Source organism: Brassica rapa, chromosome A03 (assembly GCF_000309985.2).
Source record: "Brassica rapa cultivar Chiifu-401-42 chromosome A03, CAAS_Brap_v3.01, whole genome shotgun sequence".
Lineage (NCBI taxonomy): Eukaryota > Viridiplantae > Streptophyta > Magnoliopsida > Brassicales > Brassicaceae > Brassica > Brassica rapa.
The window spans coordinates 9532594-9551603 of NC_024797.2; the positions used below are offsets into that span (position 1 = coordinate 9532594).

The 19010-nt window shown below is 31.7% G+C and overlaps 2 protein-coding genes across 2 annotated transcripts; both read left to right on the forward strand.

The window, feature by feature from the left end:
• Positions 1 to 7636: 7636 nt before the first annotated feature.
• LOC103857772 (abscisic acid receptor PYL4) lies at positions 7637 to 8995 on the forward strand. The gene has a single exon (XM_009134998.3). It carries the CDS (start codon positions 8176 to 8178, stop codon positions 8797 to 8799), a length of 624 nt encoding a protein of 207 aa, XP_009133246.1. The 5' UTR covers positions 7637 to 8175; the 3' UTR covers positions 8800 to 8995.
• A 256-nt stretch (positions 8996 to 9251) lies between these two features.
• On the forward strand, positions 9252 to 17995 carry LOC103857773 (protein trichome birefringence-like 34). The gene is made up of 5 exons (XM_009134999.2): positions 9252 to 15876; positions 16605 to 16782; positions 16991 to 17187; positions 17279 to 17437; positions 17600 to 17995. Exons 1-5 carry the CDS (start codon positions 15542 to 15544, stop codon positions 17952 to 17954), a joined length of 1224 nt encoding a protein of 407 aa, XP_009133247.1. The 5' UTR covers positions 9252 to 15541; the 3' UTR covers positions 17955 to 17995.
• Positions 17996 to 19010: the final 1015 nt, after the last annotated feature.

Sequence of the window (19010 nt, forward strand, 5' to 3'; positions counted from 1 at the left end):
GCTCTGCCTTTAGTTCCGTGTTTTAGACCAAGTTCTGTTTTGGGTTTCGCCTTGTGGATGTGTTATTGCTGCGGCAGAATCTACAGTCTTCTCTCTGAAGCCTTGTGGTTTTAGGTTGTGGTCTTAGAGTCGCAGTGGTTCTGGCTAGTTTCAGCTCTTCTCTTGGGAGGAGGTGACCTTTCTTATGTCGGTAGATGGCTGAGTTTGGTGTAGGAGGGTCAGCGAGTAAGAGTCGACTGGCGTCTCGTGCTTGTGTCTCTTATCGGTTTTGGCCCCTAGGTTTGGTTGTGGCGGTTGCTTTTTCAACTCAGCTCCTCATCTCTTTGGCAGCTGTCTCATCTGGTTGCATGGCTGGTGGATCTTCGCTTTGTAGCAGGCCGGGTTTTCTTGAGCTCCTGTTTCTCAGTTGATTCTGGCGATTTCCTGTTTCTTTAGAGTGGCTGCTGGTTTTGCGTGGTTCAGCTGTTTGTAGACCCTTCATCGTCCAAGTCTTTTCTAGTTTACTTTTGGTAATCTTTTTTTTGGAAACTCTTTTTTTTTTTTGAAACACTAATTTTGGTAATTTTTACTAGTCCAATTTGCTTACTTTTGTCTCCCGGCTATCCTTCTGTGTCTGTCTCCCGGTAATCTTTTAGCGCTTAGTTGTTGGTTCTTGTAAGATTACTCTGTTGTTTTCTAATGAAATACAGTCGACAAAAAATCTTCGTTGAAATATTACTTAGTCACTGTACTTTTTTTTTCAGAATTTTTGGCTAAAATATATACGTAAAATTATGTATTCATTTATTCAAAAATACACACAATACATTGATTTGTTTACAGAAAATTAAACTAAATTATTACGACACATTGGACAACTGTTTGCATTCCTTGCATTCCAACTACGTAAACAGTGCAAGTGGAATGCATGCCCACATAGAGTATTTGCCATTATATCATTAGAGGCAAATTCCTCTAAGCAAATAATGCACTCACTTTCCCCATTCACGAATACGAAATTCTCCCTCGGTACAGGAATTAATAGAATTTCTTGATGTCCATTAACATCACCAATAACCCCTAACTCTATATCTCCAGTATTCACATTTGGAACTGGAGATTGAGTAGACCTATTAAATAATTTAATTAGGCAGCACAATAGCAAACCTACACCTATACCTATCAACACTATTCCTAGCCCCAGAAAGATCTCGTTTTCATCTGAAGTGTTGACGTTATCATCATCATAGTGCGAAGACATCTATAAAGAACGTAAGAAAAAAAAATTCGTAAGTTTATATGCAGTACTAATACTTGGTGCCCTAGAAAAACAATGAAATTTGGAGCACAGTAGATAAATATTAAATATATTTTAATAAATCTAATTAAATAATAGCTTTTTGAGAAAGTTGCATTAATTTTAGAAAATTTATATTATTTTAAGAAGTATTTATTAAAGTTCAATACATAAATCAGAAATAAATTTGAAGTTCAATACATAAATTGGAAATTATTTTTCTATCTTATACATTTGTTTCTGAATTTATTTGTTACTCTTTTTTCTCTTATAAAAAATTCTTTCAAATCTATTGATTTAGATAATATTCAAAGTGAATCGATGTAAAACTTGTTTTATAAAATTAGCTAGATAGTATAACAATCTAATATGTATTGTTCCTATTTAAAAATATACATACTTTTTAAAAAATTAAATAAACTATATCATGCAAACTGATTAGATTTTTAACAAATATTATTGCTAGTTCTTAGAATATGACTGTTTTTATTTTTGTTTAATTTATTTTAAAGAAGATTTTTTACATTGGTTTTATTCAATATATATATATATATATATATGTGTGTGTGTGTATATTTAATTTATTATTCACTTTACAAATTTTGACCATATTTTTATTATTAATCAATTTTATTAGGTAATCTTAATTTATTTTAATAATATATATTTTATTTAGAAGATATATTGTGTACCACAATTTTGGATCAAGTAACATTTTGAATCGCTTTTTCAAATAGAAAGTTTGAACGTTAAAATATATATATACATGCTATATGTTTAATTACTGTAAACATACAACGTACACTATGGGTGGAGGTTGATGTCGTAGATTGATATTCAAAGTGAATCGATGTCGTAGATTGCTTCGATAGTGTTCCGTACCGTGGTGCGTGAGAAAAGGGCCACCCGTGAGATAATGTAGACTTAAATTTCTTTAGGGGACTTCCCAGGTGAGAGAGACTGTGGTGGAACCAAGTTGATTTCTGCAGAAGTGTTTCTGAATCTCTGATGATGTATGGTTACTGAGAGTTGTGGTATTTATAGGTGAGTTACTGTTACGTTTTTGCAACTGGTTAGTTGTCTTGAGTTGATAGATTCTTTTCTCATTCCATTTATAGTTAGTTTGATTGAATTAGTGGCACACGTAATTTATATTTCAATCGGTAGTTGATTGCGTCCACTTTAAATGTGTTATTAGTTTATTTGTCCCTTATAGGTAAATGTTCATTTCTCTTATAGGTAAATGTCCGTATTTAAATTGTACATGGTGGGTTTACTGCTGAATTAGGTAAACAAATGTCATTGTAATAAGTAATAACCCTTCTCAACTTATTTTCTTTGCTTCTAAAAACAAATATCTTAACAGTGAGACATTAATATTATGTATGGCCTTGAAGGGCAGATATCATTTGCTATATATAATCTTACTTTCATTCTTGCTACTCAAACAATTTCTTTTGCAAAGAAAAAACATACAAAGCCATAAATAAACACAGAGTTACACACACATATGTATATATCAATCTTTCCATTCTTCTTCACTTTTTCCAACCCACCCATTCCTACAACACGGACAAACCAATCAAACAGATTATCACTCGTTGTTTAGTTCAATCTTGGATTTGGAACCAAAGGTCGTTCACAAAAAAAGGATTTGGAACCAAAGTTGTCAGGTACATTGATATAATTTATGAACCCTAATTACATGGGTCGGGTTAAATAGTTGGGTCGGGTCAGATTTTATAAATTGGGGTTAACTTTAATATATTATGGATTGACCCCATTAACTTATTTTAAAATCAATTAAATCCGATTGTGATGTTGCTACCATATAATCATTTACTTTGTACATGTGACATGTATTAACATAAACGTCGTGTAGTTGTTGACACATTCTCAAACATTGGATGGTTTCCACCATATTAGAGTAAACTTTGTGTAGTTAAGAAACTTTTTTCCTTTTCAAAATCACCCACTATCCATTTATCACACCACAATCATCTTCTTTTACTCCTCCCCCTTTGAAAAACGTTTTAAACAATTTAAAAGTTTGTTTTTTTTTTGACATTTGATGATGATGATCTCTCTTACTCATCTTCTAAATCTTCTCTCATATTATAGCATGTTTGTTTTCGATTTTTTCATATCTTTTCCATTATTTGGAATGATTCATATGGTGACTTTAAAATCATAGAGAGATGTACGTACTAATCACTTGAAAGAGTATATTTTCTACATATTTGGAGAAACAAAAATTAAAGGTACTTCAAAATCTCGTTATATATATACTTATGAATGGTTGTTCTTAACTCGAATGAGATTTGTCAATAGTGTTCTTTTGGTAAAAAGATTTGTCAATAGTTTTTATGAGATTTAGTCTTTTGATTTCTTTTACTTTTTGTAGGTTGGAAACTTATTAAAGTGTGATGATATTCAAATGATATCTATTCGGAATTTTACAATTCATCTCAAAAGTTGTTTGAATTTTGTTTCTGTTATGGAAGAAATCTTAATAAATGTTAAAAAGAATTCTGTGTGGCTTCATCAACAGATTCTCATAGATGCATCCTTTATTCACTCGTAGATCTTCTCTTTAAGATTTAGTGTGTAATGTTGTTTTCTATGTCTCCTTTGTTTACAATCTCCCTTTGGGATTCATTTATCGAATTTGCAGTCATTAAAAAAAAGATTAATTAATAGAAAAAATATTGAATTAATTAATTACTGAACATAGAGTTTCTCATAATTTATTATTATTGATCATATTTTTACAATTATGTAACTGATACAAACAAAATACGATATTAACTGAGGAAGCAATGAGCTTGGTTGATTGCATGCCTTCTCGAGTTAGAGCAATAGATTTTTAGTTTGGGTGTTTGTTTTATTTTGACGAATAAGATGATGTATTTATGTTCTAAATCTTATTTCCTGAAATGGGATGAAGGTAAAACAAAAGGGGATATTAGGTATAATCTACGCGGTATAATACAAACAAAGATCATGGGGTAATTGTATAAGAAACATTTGTATTAAGAAACAATTACAATAGGAGTCATTTTTCTACTTTATTATTACAAAACATAGATCAGTTTGTAAACAGCTAATTTTATCTGAGACTCTTTCTCCAACGAAAACTGATGTAAACAGCTAATTTTATCTGTCTAGTTGTTGTTACACATTAGTCAATTTCCAACTAACTTACTTTTGGTTAAAATTCATCGTTCTTTTCCTATAACTATTGTTCAGTAATTAAATCTAGAAACTATGAGTAAATAAAATTGATGAGAGAGAACGTGAGTTACACGTTACCCAATGGCTCTCAAGAACATAAATTTTCAGCGTAGCGACATGGGAGCTGCCAGAGCCGCTCTGCCTTCATGATGTTATGGATCGTCAGAGATGGAGAACTTTTGTTCAACAAAACCCCATCGTTGTTATGTCCCATAAAATCGAGAATTGAAGATTAAGTCAAATGTACAGACTGACTTTATCTTGTTTAAAAGGTTTTTTTTTTCTTTTAAATTATATTAAATCATAAGAACAACAGCCTCCAAACCCTAAGCACCGCAAGCTCACACCTCTTCAACTCCTCACGGGTCCGAGATACAGCGTGCTCCTCAAGGCGAGGAAGAAATGATTTCTGGCCGGAGAGAAACAACTCGAAGGGAACCGCCATCCACTCACGAGAGATCCGACCAAACCTCTAGCCCCGATGGCTGACCACCGTACTCCTGACGAACCACCAGAGCATCGAAGTTACATAGGGGCTCTGGCCCACCCGATTTCGCGACGAGGTGAGAATAGCACCTCCAAGCCAAGAGACACCGGATGTCACAAATCCCGTTCAGTTAAGCCCGAATCCGAGTTCCATACCTCCGCCTCGACAAAGCAGAGTTGCGAAAGCAGTAGAACGGAGGCATGAAAACTAAAGAAACAGAAACAGAGAGGAGGGAGACCGGCGGTGAAAGGAACAACCACCGGCCGCCAAGGGTTTTCAAATCTAGGGTTTCTGCAAGGAAGGAGAGAGAGAAGAGAGAAGCGATTATCTTCACGCGTGCAATTTTTTTAGATTTGTTTAAAAGGTTGAAATCGGATATTTCGTAATGGATCTACAAGTTTAAAACATTAACAGCAAGGAAAACGCAAAATTGATGAGTTTTGTTACTTTTGTAAGTATGGCGGCCATTGAAATAATTGCAGAAAACGTTAACAGGTTTCTGGGGAAGATGAGAAAAATTACAATAGTGCCCACTCAATTACAATAGTGCACTCTTGGTAGTCTAGGTCTAAAATGCGGCTTCATTGAGGGATGATTGTGTGTTGTTCACTTTAGTGTTACTTAGTTGATGATTCTTATGTGAGAGTTTTTTCTTGTTACATGCTTATTATACTTTCTTGTGATAGTGTATTACTAGTTACTGGTGGATTGGATTAAGGGGAAGAATCTGATTGTCTCGAATGGTGCTCCATAAGTCACACAACATAAAGGTCCTCCTTCAGTCGCGGAACTCAAAGGTCCTAACGATGTTATAAACCTCATGTAACGATGTTATAAACCTCATACAAATTTAAACATAGGATTTACCTGAATCTAGTTGAAGATTGACGCGATCTGTAATCCGTAAGATGACAATTGGATAGGAAACTTGGGACATGTAATGGTTTTTGAGACATTCAAGAATAAAAAGCATAAATGCATTAATCAATTTACAAATTTGTGATACGAATGTGTGATTGATTTAATAGTTTTCTGGCGCTTTGATAGTGTTTTCTGGTTTTATTATTGAGCTAAAGAAATAAAAACCAAGACGTAGAAAATGAATATCATGCTATATGTGATAAAAAAATTAATTTATTCTAATATATTTATAACAAGAGACGAGTGTAACTACGAACAACTCTTTAGATATGGTTCAAAACAAGATATTGACAACGTAGGTGTAGGAACCGACCAATATCTAAGGTACAGTCTTGACATTTATAGAGGATGCAAATAGTTATTGAAATCAAATGCGAAGCTGTTGTAAGCTATATACAAATCAAACAAATAAAGATGGACGAAACACATTGTGATATAAAGAAACAAATAGTTAAAATGGAGAAGAAATCCATCTACAATTCTCACTCTATCAAATCCATGTCTTACCTTCTCGCATGATCATGATTACTGCATCATCTCCTATCAATTTCACTTTTTCATCTCTTTCAATAAAAACATTAGGACGAATTCTAATTAGACTAGCGGCACCGATTATATAACTTAAATTATGTATTGCAATGTTAATATACAACTACAGGTAAATCATTATAAACTAAGAGTTTTGCTTTCATGTGCGGAAATAATTTTCTTACAAATATTTAGTTTATATCTTATTAATTCAAAAATAAGTATGATAAGTAATTATTTACGTTCTCAAAAAGTTTAAGTCAAACATCAAATGATTTATATATGACAAAGTTTTTCATCAAAATATATATGCTTATTATTTTGTTGAAATTTTAAAAACACTAACATATTAGAAATATTTTTGAAAATATATTTATACAGATATTTTTGATTAATACATAATTATAAATTGCTTTATATCTTATTAAAAAACAATATAAGAATAATATTTCCAGATAATAGCACACTATATATAAAAATTACCTTATTCTCTTATAAATCAGTGTTTGAATATTAATTAATAATCAATTGTCTTTAACATATAAATCTAAGGATAATTTTGACTTTAACCGCTCTAATTTTTAACATTAGAGCTCGAATCCGTAAAATCACTTTAAATTTTTTAACATAATCACTTCATGTTGAAAATTATGTTCTAATTTTTTTTTAGTTAAAACCATTGGTATTTGTATATAAATAAATATCACTTGAATTAGGTAGCACGGAAGCTTTGCCAGACGTCTACTTCCCGCTTCGAAACCGAATCGGAATCAGAAGCTTGGAGAAGCTCTCGGAATCTGGCTTTCAATATGCTTCTAAAAATACTTCTTTAAAAACACGTTGGATGCTTACGGTTCCGTTTAGGAATCACACTTCTATTTTAAAAATTCAATGTCATGATTAAGTAAAAATATATATTATATTTTATTTTATATAAAATTCAAAATTAATAGTATTAAAATAGAGAGAATACAAAATATGCAAATATCAAAATTAATACTATAAATTATCTTTGTGCATAATAATTTTTTGTAATAGATCTTGTATATAAATTCAAATATATTGTGACAGATATTTGTGAACTATTAAAAATAATCAATTTGATAATATTTTTTATAAGCTTAATCTGTTAGTATTTTTATAATTAAAATATGAAGTCAACTAAAGGAATAAAATTATTAAAAATGAACAAGTGATTTTTTCATTTTGAATCATAAACTTTTAGTCATAAGTTTTATTAAATCGTTTTTATGTTTATATATATATATATAAAAATATTTATATTTATATTTATTTATTGGATATATGCTTTCAATGTAACCGGTTGCTAATTTTTTGAAAAACTTCACTTTTATCCATATGATTTTGTTTCCGCGTATCCGATTTCTATTCCAGAAATTCAAGTCAACAAAACCATACAGGGGCATATAGGTAAATTAACAAAGATCAACTTGCCTTTTTGTTTTTCGTTATCACCACTCGCATACTCACATGAACTCTGCATTTAAAACTGTCTCTCTCAAACCGAAAGACACAACCAAACTTTTCTCGCAAGTCGCTGTAAAGTTGATCTTCTTCCTCCTTTTTTATATACACACATCTTCTTCTCCCTTTAACATCTTTCTCTTCAAACCTCCACTTCCTCTTAACCCTAAATAAAGATAACAAAAGACCGAACTATATCAAGATTTTATAAAACAAGAACGTCGTCAACGTAACTCACATCAACATGCTCGCCGTACACCGCCCTTCCTCCGCTGTGACAGACGGAGACTCCGTCCAGGTCCCGATGATGATCGCTTCTTTTCAAAAACGTTTCCCTTCTCTCTCACGCGACACAGCCGCAGCTAGTTTCCACACGCACGAGGTTGGTCCTAACCAGTGCTGCTCCGCCGTGATCCAAGAGATCTCCGCCCCTATTTCTGCCGTATGGTCCGTCGTCCGACGCTTCGACAACCCGCAAGCTTACAAACACTTCCTCAAAAGCTGCAACGTCATAGGCGGAGACGGTGGAAACGTTGGTAGCCTCCGTCAAGTCCACGTCGTTTCTGGCCTCCCCGCCGCGAGCTCCACCGAACGTCTCGATATCCTAGACGACGAACGTCATGTTATTAGTTTCAGCGTCGTTGGTGGAGACCACCGGCTGTCTAACTACCGGTCCGTCACGACTCTTCACTCTTCTCCGATCTGTGGAACCGTGGTTGTTGAGTCTTACGTCGTTGACGTGCCTCCCGGGAACACTAAAGAAGAAACTTGCGACTTCGTTGACGTTATAGTACGGTGCAATCTTCAGTCTCTTGCTAAAATAGCTGAGAGTTCTGCGGTGGAAGGGAAGAAGAAGACGTCCATGTAATGAGTGTTTTGTTGTCTGAGTAGTATCGTTTTGATCCGGCGTCGTTTTCTTGTTTTTAAGCCGTCGTGTGATCTATGTTTTCCGGCTTATTGTGTGAAAAAAGAGGAGAATGCATTAGTAATTTAATCTGTTATGATCATAATCTTATGTTATTTTTGTATTTAATATCCATAAATAACCGATTCTGATAACCCTATTCCAGCTTTCACCACCCACAGATAATAAAAACTAGTGATATACGAAATTTGTTGCCTTCGTTTAGGCTTAAAGTTAGGGTAAAAAATTAAAATGAACATAATATATACATGCACATATTTTTTATATTGAAGATGAACATGTTGATGAAATAAAATATGTTTTGAACATGGTGATGAAATAAAAAAATTTGCAAGTGGACAATGAGTTGAATGAGATAACCACACAAAGCCAAGCTGTTCTTCTTTTCCACTTAATAAAAAGGAATCCAAGTTGCAGATTGTTTATTTCCACCTCCTTGCTTTCTGATTCTTCCCAACTGAGCCATACAATATTAAATTTATAATAATATAAGCAATCTAGAATAGAGAAGAGAGCAAGTTGCATGTCCTGTTACATCACGAGAGTCACGATATGTTTCATTGGGGTTCCAAGTGATCTCTACGATTATAAATAATTAAAACTGATTTCATTTGTTTTATATATTCAAGTGGTTCTCAAACTTTAAGTCTTATATTTCTATCCACAAAGTTTACAAACTTCAAATTGTTGTATTTTATGCATATCTGTAATACAATAATAAAAGTTCGCCACTACGTAATAATTAAGTTCCACAACTTTAAATCATGATGACATGGTACTTGAAAAATGTATGATGGGTTGAGAACTATGTTTATATCTTCTCAACGTATTCATATCTTTTTAAAATATTCGTATTCTACTTTTACATATTGCAAAACTAAGTTTGGACTTTAGTTTGAGATTTCTTAGTTATATAAAAGTTAAATCGATATTGTAAACAACACAAACAAACAGCTAGCGAAACGAATACGTCATTGCAAAGCACCGATATAATGGATACGTTGTAGCATATGTGGTTTCATACTTTCATTTACTGTTTCTTGTGGTCGTCTAATATCGACAAATATAGCATAGCTTACAAATCATAAGATGCATACTTAATGTGGCCGCGAAAGGTGTAAAAGTATAATGAATGGGAAAAAATTGGCAGTGCAAGTGGGAGTGGGGTAGATGAATGTGTTGCAAGTTGGGCAAAACATATTAATTGTGATTTGCATTTAGTTTTGTTTTTTCAAATAAATTATGCTTTTGGGATCCTTCGCGCTACCGTTTCCTCTATACATTGATTGGACCTCTCCCCAAGTTTCCTATCGGTCAAGAGAAGGAAAACACGTAAGACCATCGTTAATTCCAGTTTTTTAATTGAGATTTTTAATTTCAGTTGAAAGACGATTCTTAATTTTTTTTTTATATTTTAACTAAAAAAAATTGAAAACCGTTTTTTAAATAAAAAATATAAGAGTCGTCTTTTAGATGAAAATATAAAAAAAAAACAGAAAAAAACAAAAAAATATCAAATTATAAGTTAAGAACTCCGGCTAAAAGACCGAAGTTAATATACCCTAACAAAAAAAAGAATCGAATATGAATAAATTAATATAATTCACAACGGTTTACCGAAGGAATATAATTAACAAGTTGCAAAAAGATCAGTACTTTCCAGCATTTTACTATACGGGTGATGTTCTTAAAGCGAAACACCAATATGGACGTACGGCATTGACACTATTTCCGGGTCTGGGTTAAGGTGGGGGCTATCATCATTCGCACTTAATTCCCTTTTTAATGTAGCTCTGATACCATTTTGGACGGTATTTCTTTTTGAGATAAAACATAAAAAAATGAGAGAAAACATTAACAAATGATGTGTCATTTTCAGAGAAAAAAATGAGTTTATAAATAGTATTGGCACAAATCCGAGGAAACAATATTCACAGTCTCATTTTCATGTTATACTTTTTATTTAAAAATTGATCCTTAAACTTTTATAGTTTCATTTTGTATCTAAAAAGAATTGATATTTGTGTTTATGCTTCAAAATTATTAAAACTTTCATAATACAATTATAATTTTATATAAATCATTTTATATTCTTTTAGAAACTAAATTTGTGTCTATAATGAATATATAGTTAAAATAAACAATTTATGGATAAATTTGTATTTAAAAGTGAAAAATGAGAAGACCATTGAAGTAAAACACAAACTATTTTATTTGATATCATTTAAGAGAAAAAATGATGCAAACCGTTGGAGATGTCCTAAACATTATGTAGAAATTCCTAAAGAATATTAAGATTTTAAACCAAAATTCCAAGATTATTCGTGACAGAAAAAATAGATTATTTGTTTTGTTAGACTATTTCCAATGTACTTTTTTTTGTTTTTATTCTAAAATAGAGTACATAACACTATGATTGAATTTAAGTTTACACTAAATGTAAAATAGTTTTTTTCTAAAGTTAGAGTGAAAATAAAAAATGCTATATATTTTTGTATTTATAGAATAAACTAATAATCTGTATTTTACAAGATTAAATAGAGATGTATTGGAGTAGATTTACTTCTAATATTATCTCTAACCTATTTCAGTATTAAAAAAAATTCTATTATAAAAGTGAATTTTTACTATAATGTTTGCCTGTATAATAGATCCTGTATAATAGATTTATTATAATTTTAGTGAAAATATTAAAAAAAATTATTTTTGCTTCTATACTTAAAGTTAAAATTAGCATTCATCTATATTTCTTTCTAAAAATAGAATAACTCTATTATAAATGCATATATTAGTACAAATCAACGACTATATTAAAAATCTTCTATTTTAGATGAAATATAAAAACTATAAAAAGGGTTGGAAATTTTATAAACCCCATTGTCGAAATAAATAAATAAATAAATATATATATATATATATATATATATATGAATTGAAGATGCTCTTAGTTTCTAAATGAGTCATCCTTCCATCTATTTTTGAATTTTACATATAAGCAGAAGTGAGATCTTTTATTTGTTAATCAGTCATTACAATATATGTATTAAGTTGATCATTTTCTATAGTATATTTCTAATTGTTTTCTTTTCTTTTTGAGAAACTACTTTAAAGCATCCAGGGGAAGGAAAAAAGTGTAGAGCCGCATAATTTAATCACAGAAACTAGTTATTTTGTTTAATATGAATGACAATTAGTATTGGTTTGAAATGCTTTTTCCGTATATTTTGATGAGTAGCTCATGTTTGAATTAAGAATGTCGCTGGAATATTTAGGAGCGTAGGTTAGAAGTTTTTTTTCTTTTCTAGAGAATATGGTTAGAAGTTTATTGTAGATGTATTGATTCAGAAAAACAATTTTGTTTAGAAAAAAAAGGCAAAACAATTCATATATGCAATGGATTGGATCTTGAGGTAACTTGAAGACAACGAGTATTACGTGGAAACGTCAACAACTTTACCTTATCCTTACATATATAAGATATGACCATCTCTGACTATATTCTTGGATTATGAAAACAAAAAAAAAAGCAAACAAGCACACCAAACTGTCGTAAGAGCATATCCAATATAAAACTCCATTTTTCTTCTAAAATAGAGTAAAAATAAAAATGAAATAAAATTGATCTAACCCTTCTTCATTTTCTATTTCATAATGGAGTGATGAACAAACAAAAAATAGATTATTCTATTTATGGAGTAAATTTCATTACGAAGTGAGATATGTAGTTGGGTTGGAGCATTACTTACTCCATATTCACTTTTACTCTATTTTGGAGAAAAAAAATTGAGTATAAAATAAAAATGCCCTAAGAAATAGTACCATAAAGTTTTTTTGGCACATTTTTCTTGGTTATCTATTAAACTATTTTCAACGTATTTTGTTAATTATTTTTAAATAGAACATTTATATAATAGAAATATATTACACTCTAATGCATTCTTTTAAAGTAGCATTCTCTTAAATATATAGTAAAAATTTGAGGAATACCAGAGGAAAAACAGAATTTTTTGTCTAGACAAAGAAATATATATAGATGATAGTAAATTTGATTTTAAATGTTATAGTACGGTGCAATAGTTTGAAAAACTTAGAAACACCTTGTTTACAAAAAAAAAAAAAAACTTAGAAACACCCATATAAGATGGCCAAGGGGCAGTCTCGTTAATCTATTTATCGATCACTTAAATACCGAGGCAGATGCAAACTAGAACAAAAATGAAGTACCATCTCATTAAAATAATAAAAATTTAACAGCTTATTCTTGTTTGACCCACCAATTGTGCTCGATCAAATGCTCCATCCAAAAACTATTTATGAAAGAGTAAACTCGTTGACTACTCATTTATATAATGTGAAAGTTTTTCATGACTTAACTGAAAACGACAATAGGAAGAATGACAAAACGCTGACTGGACTAAGGACAGGTGCGACCCGTAAGAGAATTCAAATGAACACTCGAGTCGTGAGTCTCGTGACATGAAACAGACGGCTACAATACAAAAGCTCTCTCCATCTTTTGTAAGGACCGTTTATACGCTTGCAAGTCCTAGATAAATATGAACACCAATTTAGTTAGTCTAAAATTATAATCTTACTCTTTATAGGCTTAAAATATATACTAGAATTAGCAACGCATTGGGCTAGGGGCCAATAGACCCCGTTCCATTATTGTAACTTAATTTAGAATCCTACTTGTGGAGAAGGACTGTTGAGATTTTAGAGGACTTAACCGTCATTAAAGTTAATTTTTCTCCAATCAGGCTTTTCTTAAAATTTTGTGACTTAGGGTGCGAATGGCTTTACGGCTTTAAAGGCTCTGTGAAATTAAAAAGTCTCTAAAACTTCTTTTTTACCAACCGTGTTTTTTTTTAAAAATTAATCAGCCTAAAATCTTTAAAGTCACAATAAATTTATGTTCTCTTTTGTGTTGTTTTTCCTAAAGCTAACATTACGTGACTTTTACAACTTTTTTTCTTCTTTTTATTTTTTCTCAAAAAACATATTTTCTGCCTTTCATACCTAAATCTTTTATGTAAGTTTGTAACAATTTCATTAAAACTTAAGATTGACAAATTGATCATTGTTTTTTTTCTTGTTCATTTGAGATCCATATTGTAGTATTTTTACAATCATATATATTTAATTTTTTAATAGTAGTATAATTTTACATTTTAAATATTATTCAAACTTCTACAATTTTAACTACCAAATTGATTTTAATAAGACTTAAACTAACAGCCAAATTCTCTATATCTATAATTCTAAAGTCAAAATCTAAAACAATGGGAACCTTAAAGTCTTCACAGCCTCTTCTACCTTTTCATGACTTTAGAGAACTGTGAAAAATAGAACTAAACTCTTTTTCTTTTTATTTTCCTAGAAAAATTAAAGAGCATGTCTACATCAATTTATGTTCCATAAATAAATTCATTAGTACACAACTGCTCTCTAATTTCTTTAGCTAAATATCCATTTTTTTCATTAAAAAATATATTTGGTGATGCTAGAGAGGGACGCAAATTAATTTCTTAAGTTTACTCATAGCCCAAAACAACAATCAAATTGTTAATGAGATATATAACCCAAAACTTTTTCTTGATAAATTGATTTTAATAATTTGCTCAAAAAGTTTATTTTAATAAAAAATATTGATTATCACATGTATGCAATAATTGCAAATATGTTATTATATTTTTTCACATATATAAATTTAGCATAATTTTTTAATAGTCAGAACTTCTAATTTTTTTGATACCAATCAAACATTTACAAATACTTAAAGTGACACTATAGTTTTTAAAACCAAAATCTCTGCATCCAAAATTTTAAAGCCACAGACCTAAAGTGGAAGTCGTTAATAATATTTTGGTTTTAGTTAATAAATTTTAATCTTATTTTAAAAAAATTTAAAAAATTGTTGATTTCAATTTTTAGTTATACAATCAATAAATAAAATATGTTGTTGATAAATTTTGATTGATTTCTTGTTTTAAACTACCCAATATATTTTATGAACTTGAATAAATAAAAAGTAGATTGCAATAAATATGTAATAGATTTTGAAAATGAATCATAATATATATTTATAATAACAGTCACGACTTCTAAAACTTTTGATGCCAATCAAGCTTTTAAATTTTTCTAAAGTAACAGTTAAAACCTTTAAAGCCAAAATCTCTCTACAGCCATATATAACTGTAAAGTCAAAGCATAAAACTAAAGTCATTACTAATCAGGGACCCTAAAGCACAGTAACTTAGTAAGTATGCGAATTTAAATCTCAAGCTCACTTTAATTAAGCCTTCAAAGTTGTCTTGGAGAGTTGGCAAAGAAATTTCCCCACTTTAAAAATTATTATATACATCTGGATGTTTTTCTTGGTATTGATTTTCTTGGGGACTTGACAAAGAAATTTACCTACATATACATCTGGATGTTTTTCCTGGCATTGATTTTCTCGCAAGTGGGCATTGCTTGAGAAACTACCAACACAAATTTTAGAATTATACCAAGAAAAACATCCAGATATGTATATAGGCATAACTTACAGCTACTGAAATTTGATTGGCCACCAAACTACAAAAACACTTCAAGAAGGCTGAAGTTCAAAGGCAAGTTAGAGATGGACACATCAATATAACCTAAAACAAAACATCATAACTATAACATTAACAGCACACACCCAATGGGAAAGCAACAACTGTTGATGCTGGGAATCAGGGCGAGCTTTCACACTCTCTCCGCCGTGCTTGTAGCCGGAGTAATATTCACTACTGTGTTTTTGTCCCGAAACGTTTTACCAAAGGAACATCCTCAAAGCGACGGTGCTCCAAACGTCGAAGACGGTAGAGACTGTAATTTGTTCGAAGGAAAATGGGTATTTGATAATGAGTCAAACCCTATTTATAAAGAAGAAGAGTGCAAGTTCATGTCTGATCAGCTGGCTTGTGAAAAGTTTGGAAGACAAGATTCGAGTTACAAATTCTGGAGGTGGCAACCTCACACGTGCAATCTTCCCAGGTTTATATTTCTTTCTTTATCGTTTTCACTTCAAATTTTACATCTTTGTTTATGGCAATTCGCATAAACAAGTTGCATTATTTATGCAATTCATATAAACATTGCAATTCATATAAACATCTTACATTATCTCCGCTGATAATACACTTTTCCGCTGATAACAGAAGAAGTTTTTCTTTGTCTAGTAATTTAGGGAAATGAACTGACATCATTCATCTAACATTTTTTCTTCTTCTTTTTCTTATTTATGTATTCATTTTCTAAATAAACGGTTGGAATGATCTCATATAAATATTTAATTGAATATTTGGTTGTATCATGTATTTTACAAAAAGTCCTTTGCACCGTAACTATATAATTATCAGTCAATTGATAAGGACTAGCTTATATAAGAGAAGAGAAATAATACTTTCCCTACATTTTTGTTGGTAATAGTACCATTTTAGTCCTCAGCAAAGCAAAAAAAAAAGGTGAATTCAAGTGGTTTCGACCTTTGAGCACATGCTAGTTTTTTTGGTCAGCCAATTCATCCCTCTCGTCCGTTATTATTCGGTAATAACGAATTTGTTAAATTAACTGAGATAGAAATATTACAATTAAGAAAATTAAGGGTTGTTTTTCGAAAATAACAATTAAGCTTTGTTAAAAATTTGATACCATGGTTATTACCATTTAAATCTTTCATGTATGTTTGACTAAGAAAAAACGATTTAATGAACGTAAAAAAGGTTTAATGCGACGAAGTTGCTGGAGAGTCTAAGAAATAAGAGGATGGTGTACGTAGGAGACTCCTTGAACAGAGGCCAATGGGTATCCGTTGTGTGTATGGCTAGTTCTGTCATTAAAAACCCAAAGTTGATGCATATGCACAACAATGGCTCTAACCTCATCAGCTTCAAATCTCTAGTAAGTCCTCCAAAAAAATCCACACGCAAATTATAAATGCATTTGTACATAATTCCCTACTGAAAAATTATTTATCAAGAAAATCTTAAATACGTAGAGAAAATCAAGCCTATAGTTTCTATCATTTCATCAGATATATATGTTGAACGTAAAGTTTATAAATGGATCACCAAATAATCCAAGACCGTCTTTATGAATAAATAATCAGGAATATAATGCTACAATAGATTTTTATTGGGCTCCCTTGCTGGTGGAATCCAACTCGGACGATCCAACAAACCACAGGTTACCCGAACGGATAGTTCGGATCCAATCGATAGAGAGACATGCGAGGCATTGGACGGAATCTGATATCATTGTCTTAAACTCTTATTTATGGTGGAGGATGCCTCATATCAAGACACTGTAAGTTTCTTTACTATATATAGTTAAACTCAATGATTATCTATATATCTGTCAATATATATGGATAAGATACTAAACAAATAAATAATAGGTGGGGGTCGTTTGAGAAGTTAGATGGAATATACAAAGAAGTGGAGATGGTGAGAGTTTATGAGATGGCTTTGCAAACATTATCTCAGTGGTTAGAAGTTCACGTTAACTCCAACCGTACCAAACTTTTCTTCATGTCCATGTCTCCCACCCATGAAAGGTACTCGGTACTTTTTCAATATATCCATCATAATGCCTTTTTGATCATAATTTCATGTTCGCATAGATCGGTATTTTAATTTTTTACTCTTGTTTTGAAAAGTTGAGATTGTTATATTGGTATTGTGTGGTAAACATGTTCAAATGAAAAACATGTATGTAGGGCTGAAGAATGGGGAGGCAAAACTAATCAGAACTGTTACGGAGAAACAAGTTTAATAGATAAAGAAGGATATAATGGAAGAGGGTCGGATCCAAAGATGATGAGAGTTGTAGAAAATGTACTTGACGGGCTAAAAAGGCGAGGACTGAACATGCATATGATAAACATTACGCAACTATCGGAGTATAGAAAAGACGGTCACCCTTCGATATACAGAAAACAATGGGAGCAGTTGAAGGAAGATTTGGATCCAAGTAGTTACTCAGATTGTATACATTGGTGTTTGCCTGGAGTTCCTGATGTCTGGAATCACCTCCTTTATGCTTATATTGTTGATAACCACCACTCTACTTGATAACTCTTCTTACATCTTTTATTTTCCTTTCTTATACTCCACTTCAATTGTACAGCTGATTTCACTACAAGAAAACAGCGGTATTCTGACGGACGGTCCGACGGAAAATGAATTCCTCGGAATATACCGAGGCATTTCCGAGGCAATTCCGAGGAAATACAAAATTTTGCTTCCTCGGAATTCCGTCGGAATATTCCGACGGAATTCCGAGGAAAACACATTTCGTCGGAATATTCCGACGGAATACCGAGGAAACTAGTATTCCTCGGAAAAAACCGATGAATTCCGAGGAAATATTATAGACGTTAGAGAGCCGTTGGAGAGCCGTTGGGGGATTTTAAAAATTCCGAGGAAATTCCGACGAACTAGCCGTTTGCATCGGAATTCCGTCGGAATTTCCTCGGACCGTCGGCAGGATTTCACCTATAAATACAAGCACCCCTCTTCCTCTTCATTCACACCATATCTTCATCCTCCCTCTCACTTTCTTTACACACGAATTTGATTCATAAAAAACATGTCTTCTTCCAATTATTTTCGTTCTTGGATCGATCGACCTCATTTGGATCCGAACACGAGATTGCTTACGGAAGAATACCAACAAGGTATAACCGAATTCATGGGGTTAGTTCACCGACAACCGGAAGCAAAAACAGGTATGTTAAGATGTCCTTGCTCTAATTGTAAAAATAAAAAAGTTATTAAAGAATGGGATGTTTGGACTCATTTATATTTGAGTGGGTTTACACGAAGTTACAAAATTTGGTATCATCATGGAGAAACTGATTATGAACTTGGTAGTACTAGCGAACCTCAGCCAGCGGTTAGATTAGAAGATCCAATTAGAACGGATGTAGATTACGGTGTAGGTACTGAGCAGATGGTAAATGATCATTTTAGAGGGGAAGATTTACCCAATGCCGAAGCTAGGAGATTTTATGATATGTTGGATGCTGGAAAGCAACCATTGTACGAAGGTTGCAGAGATGGTCATTCAGCTTTATCATCTGCTACAAGATTGATGGGCATTAAGACGGATTATAATTTGGCTGAAGA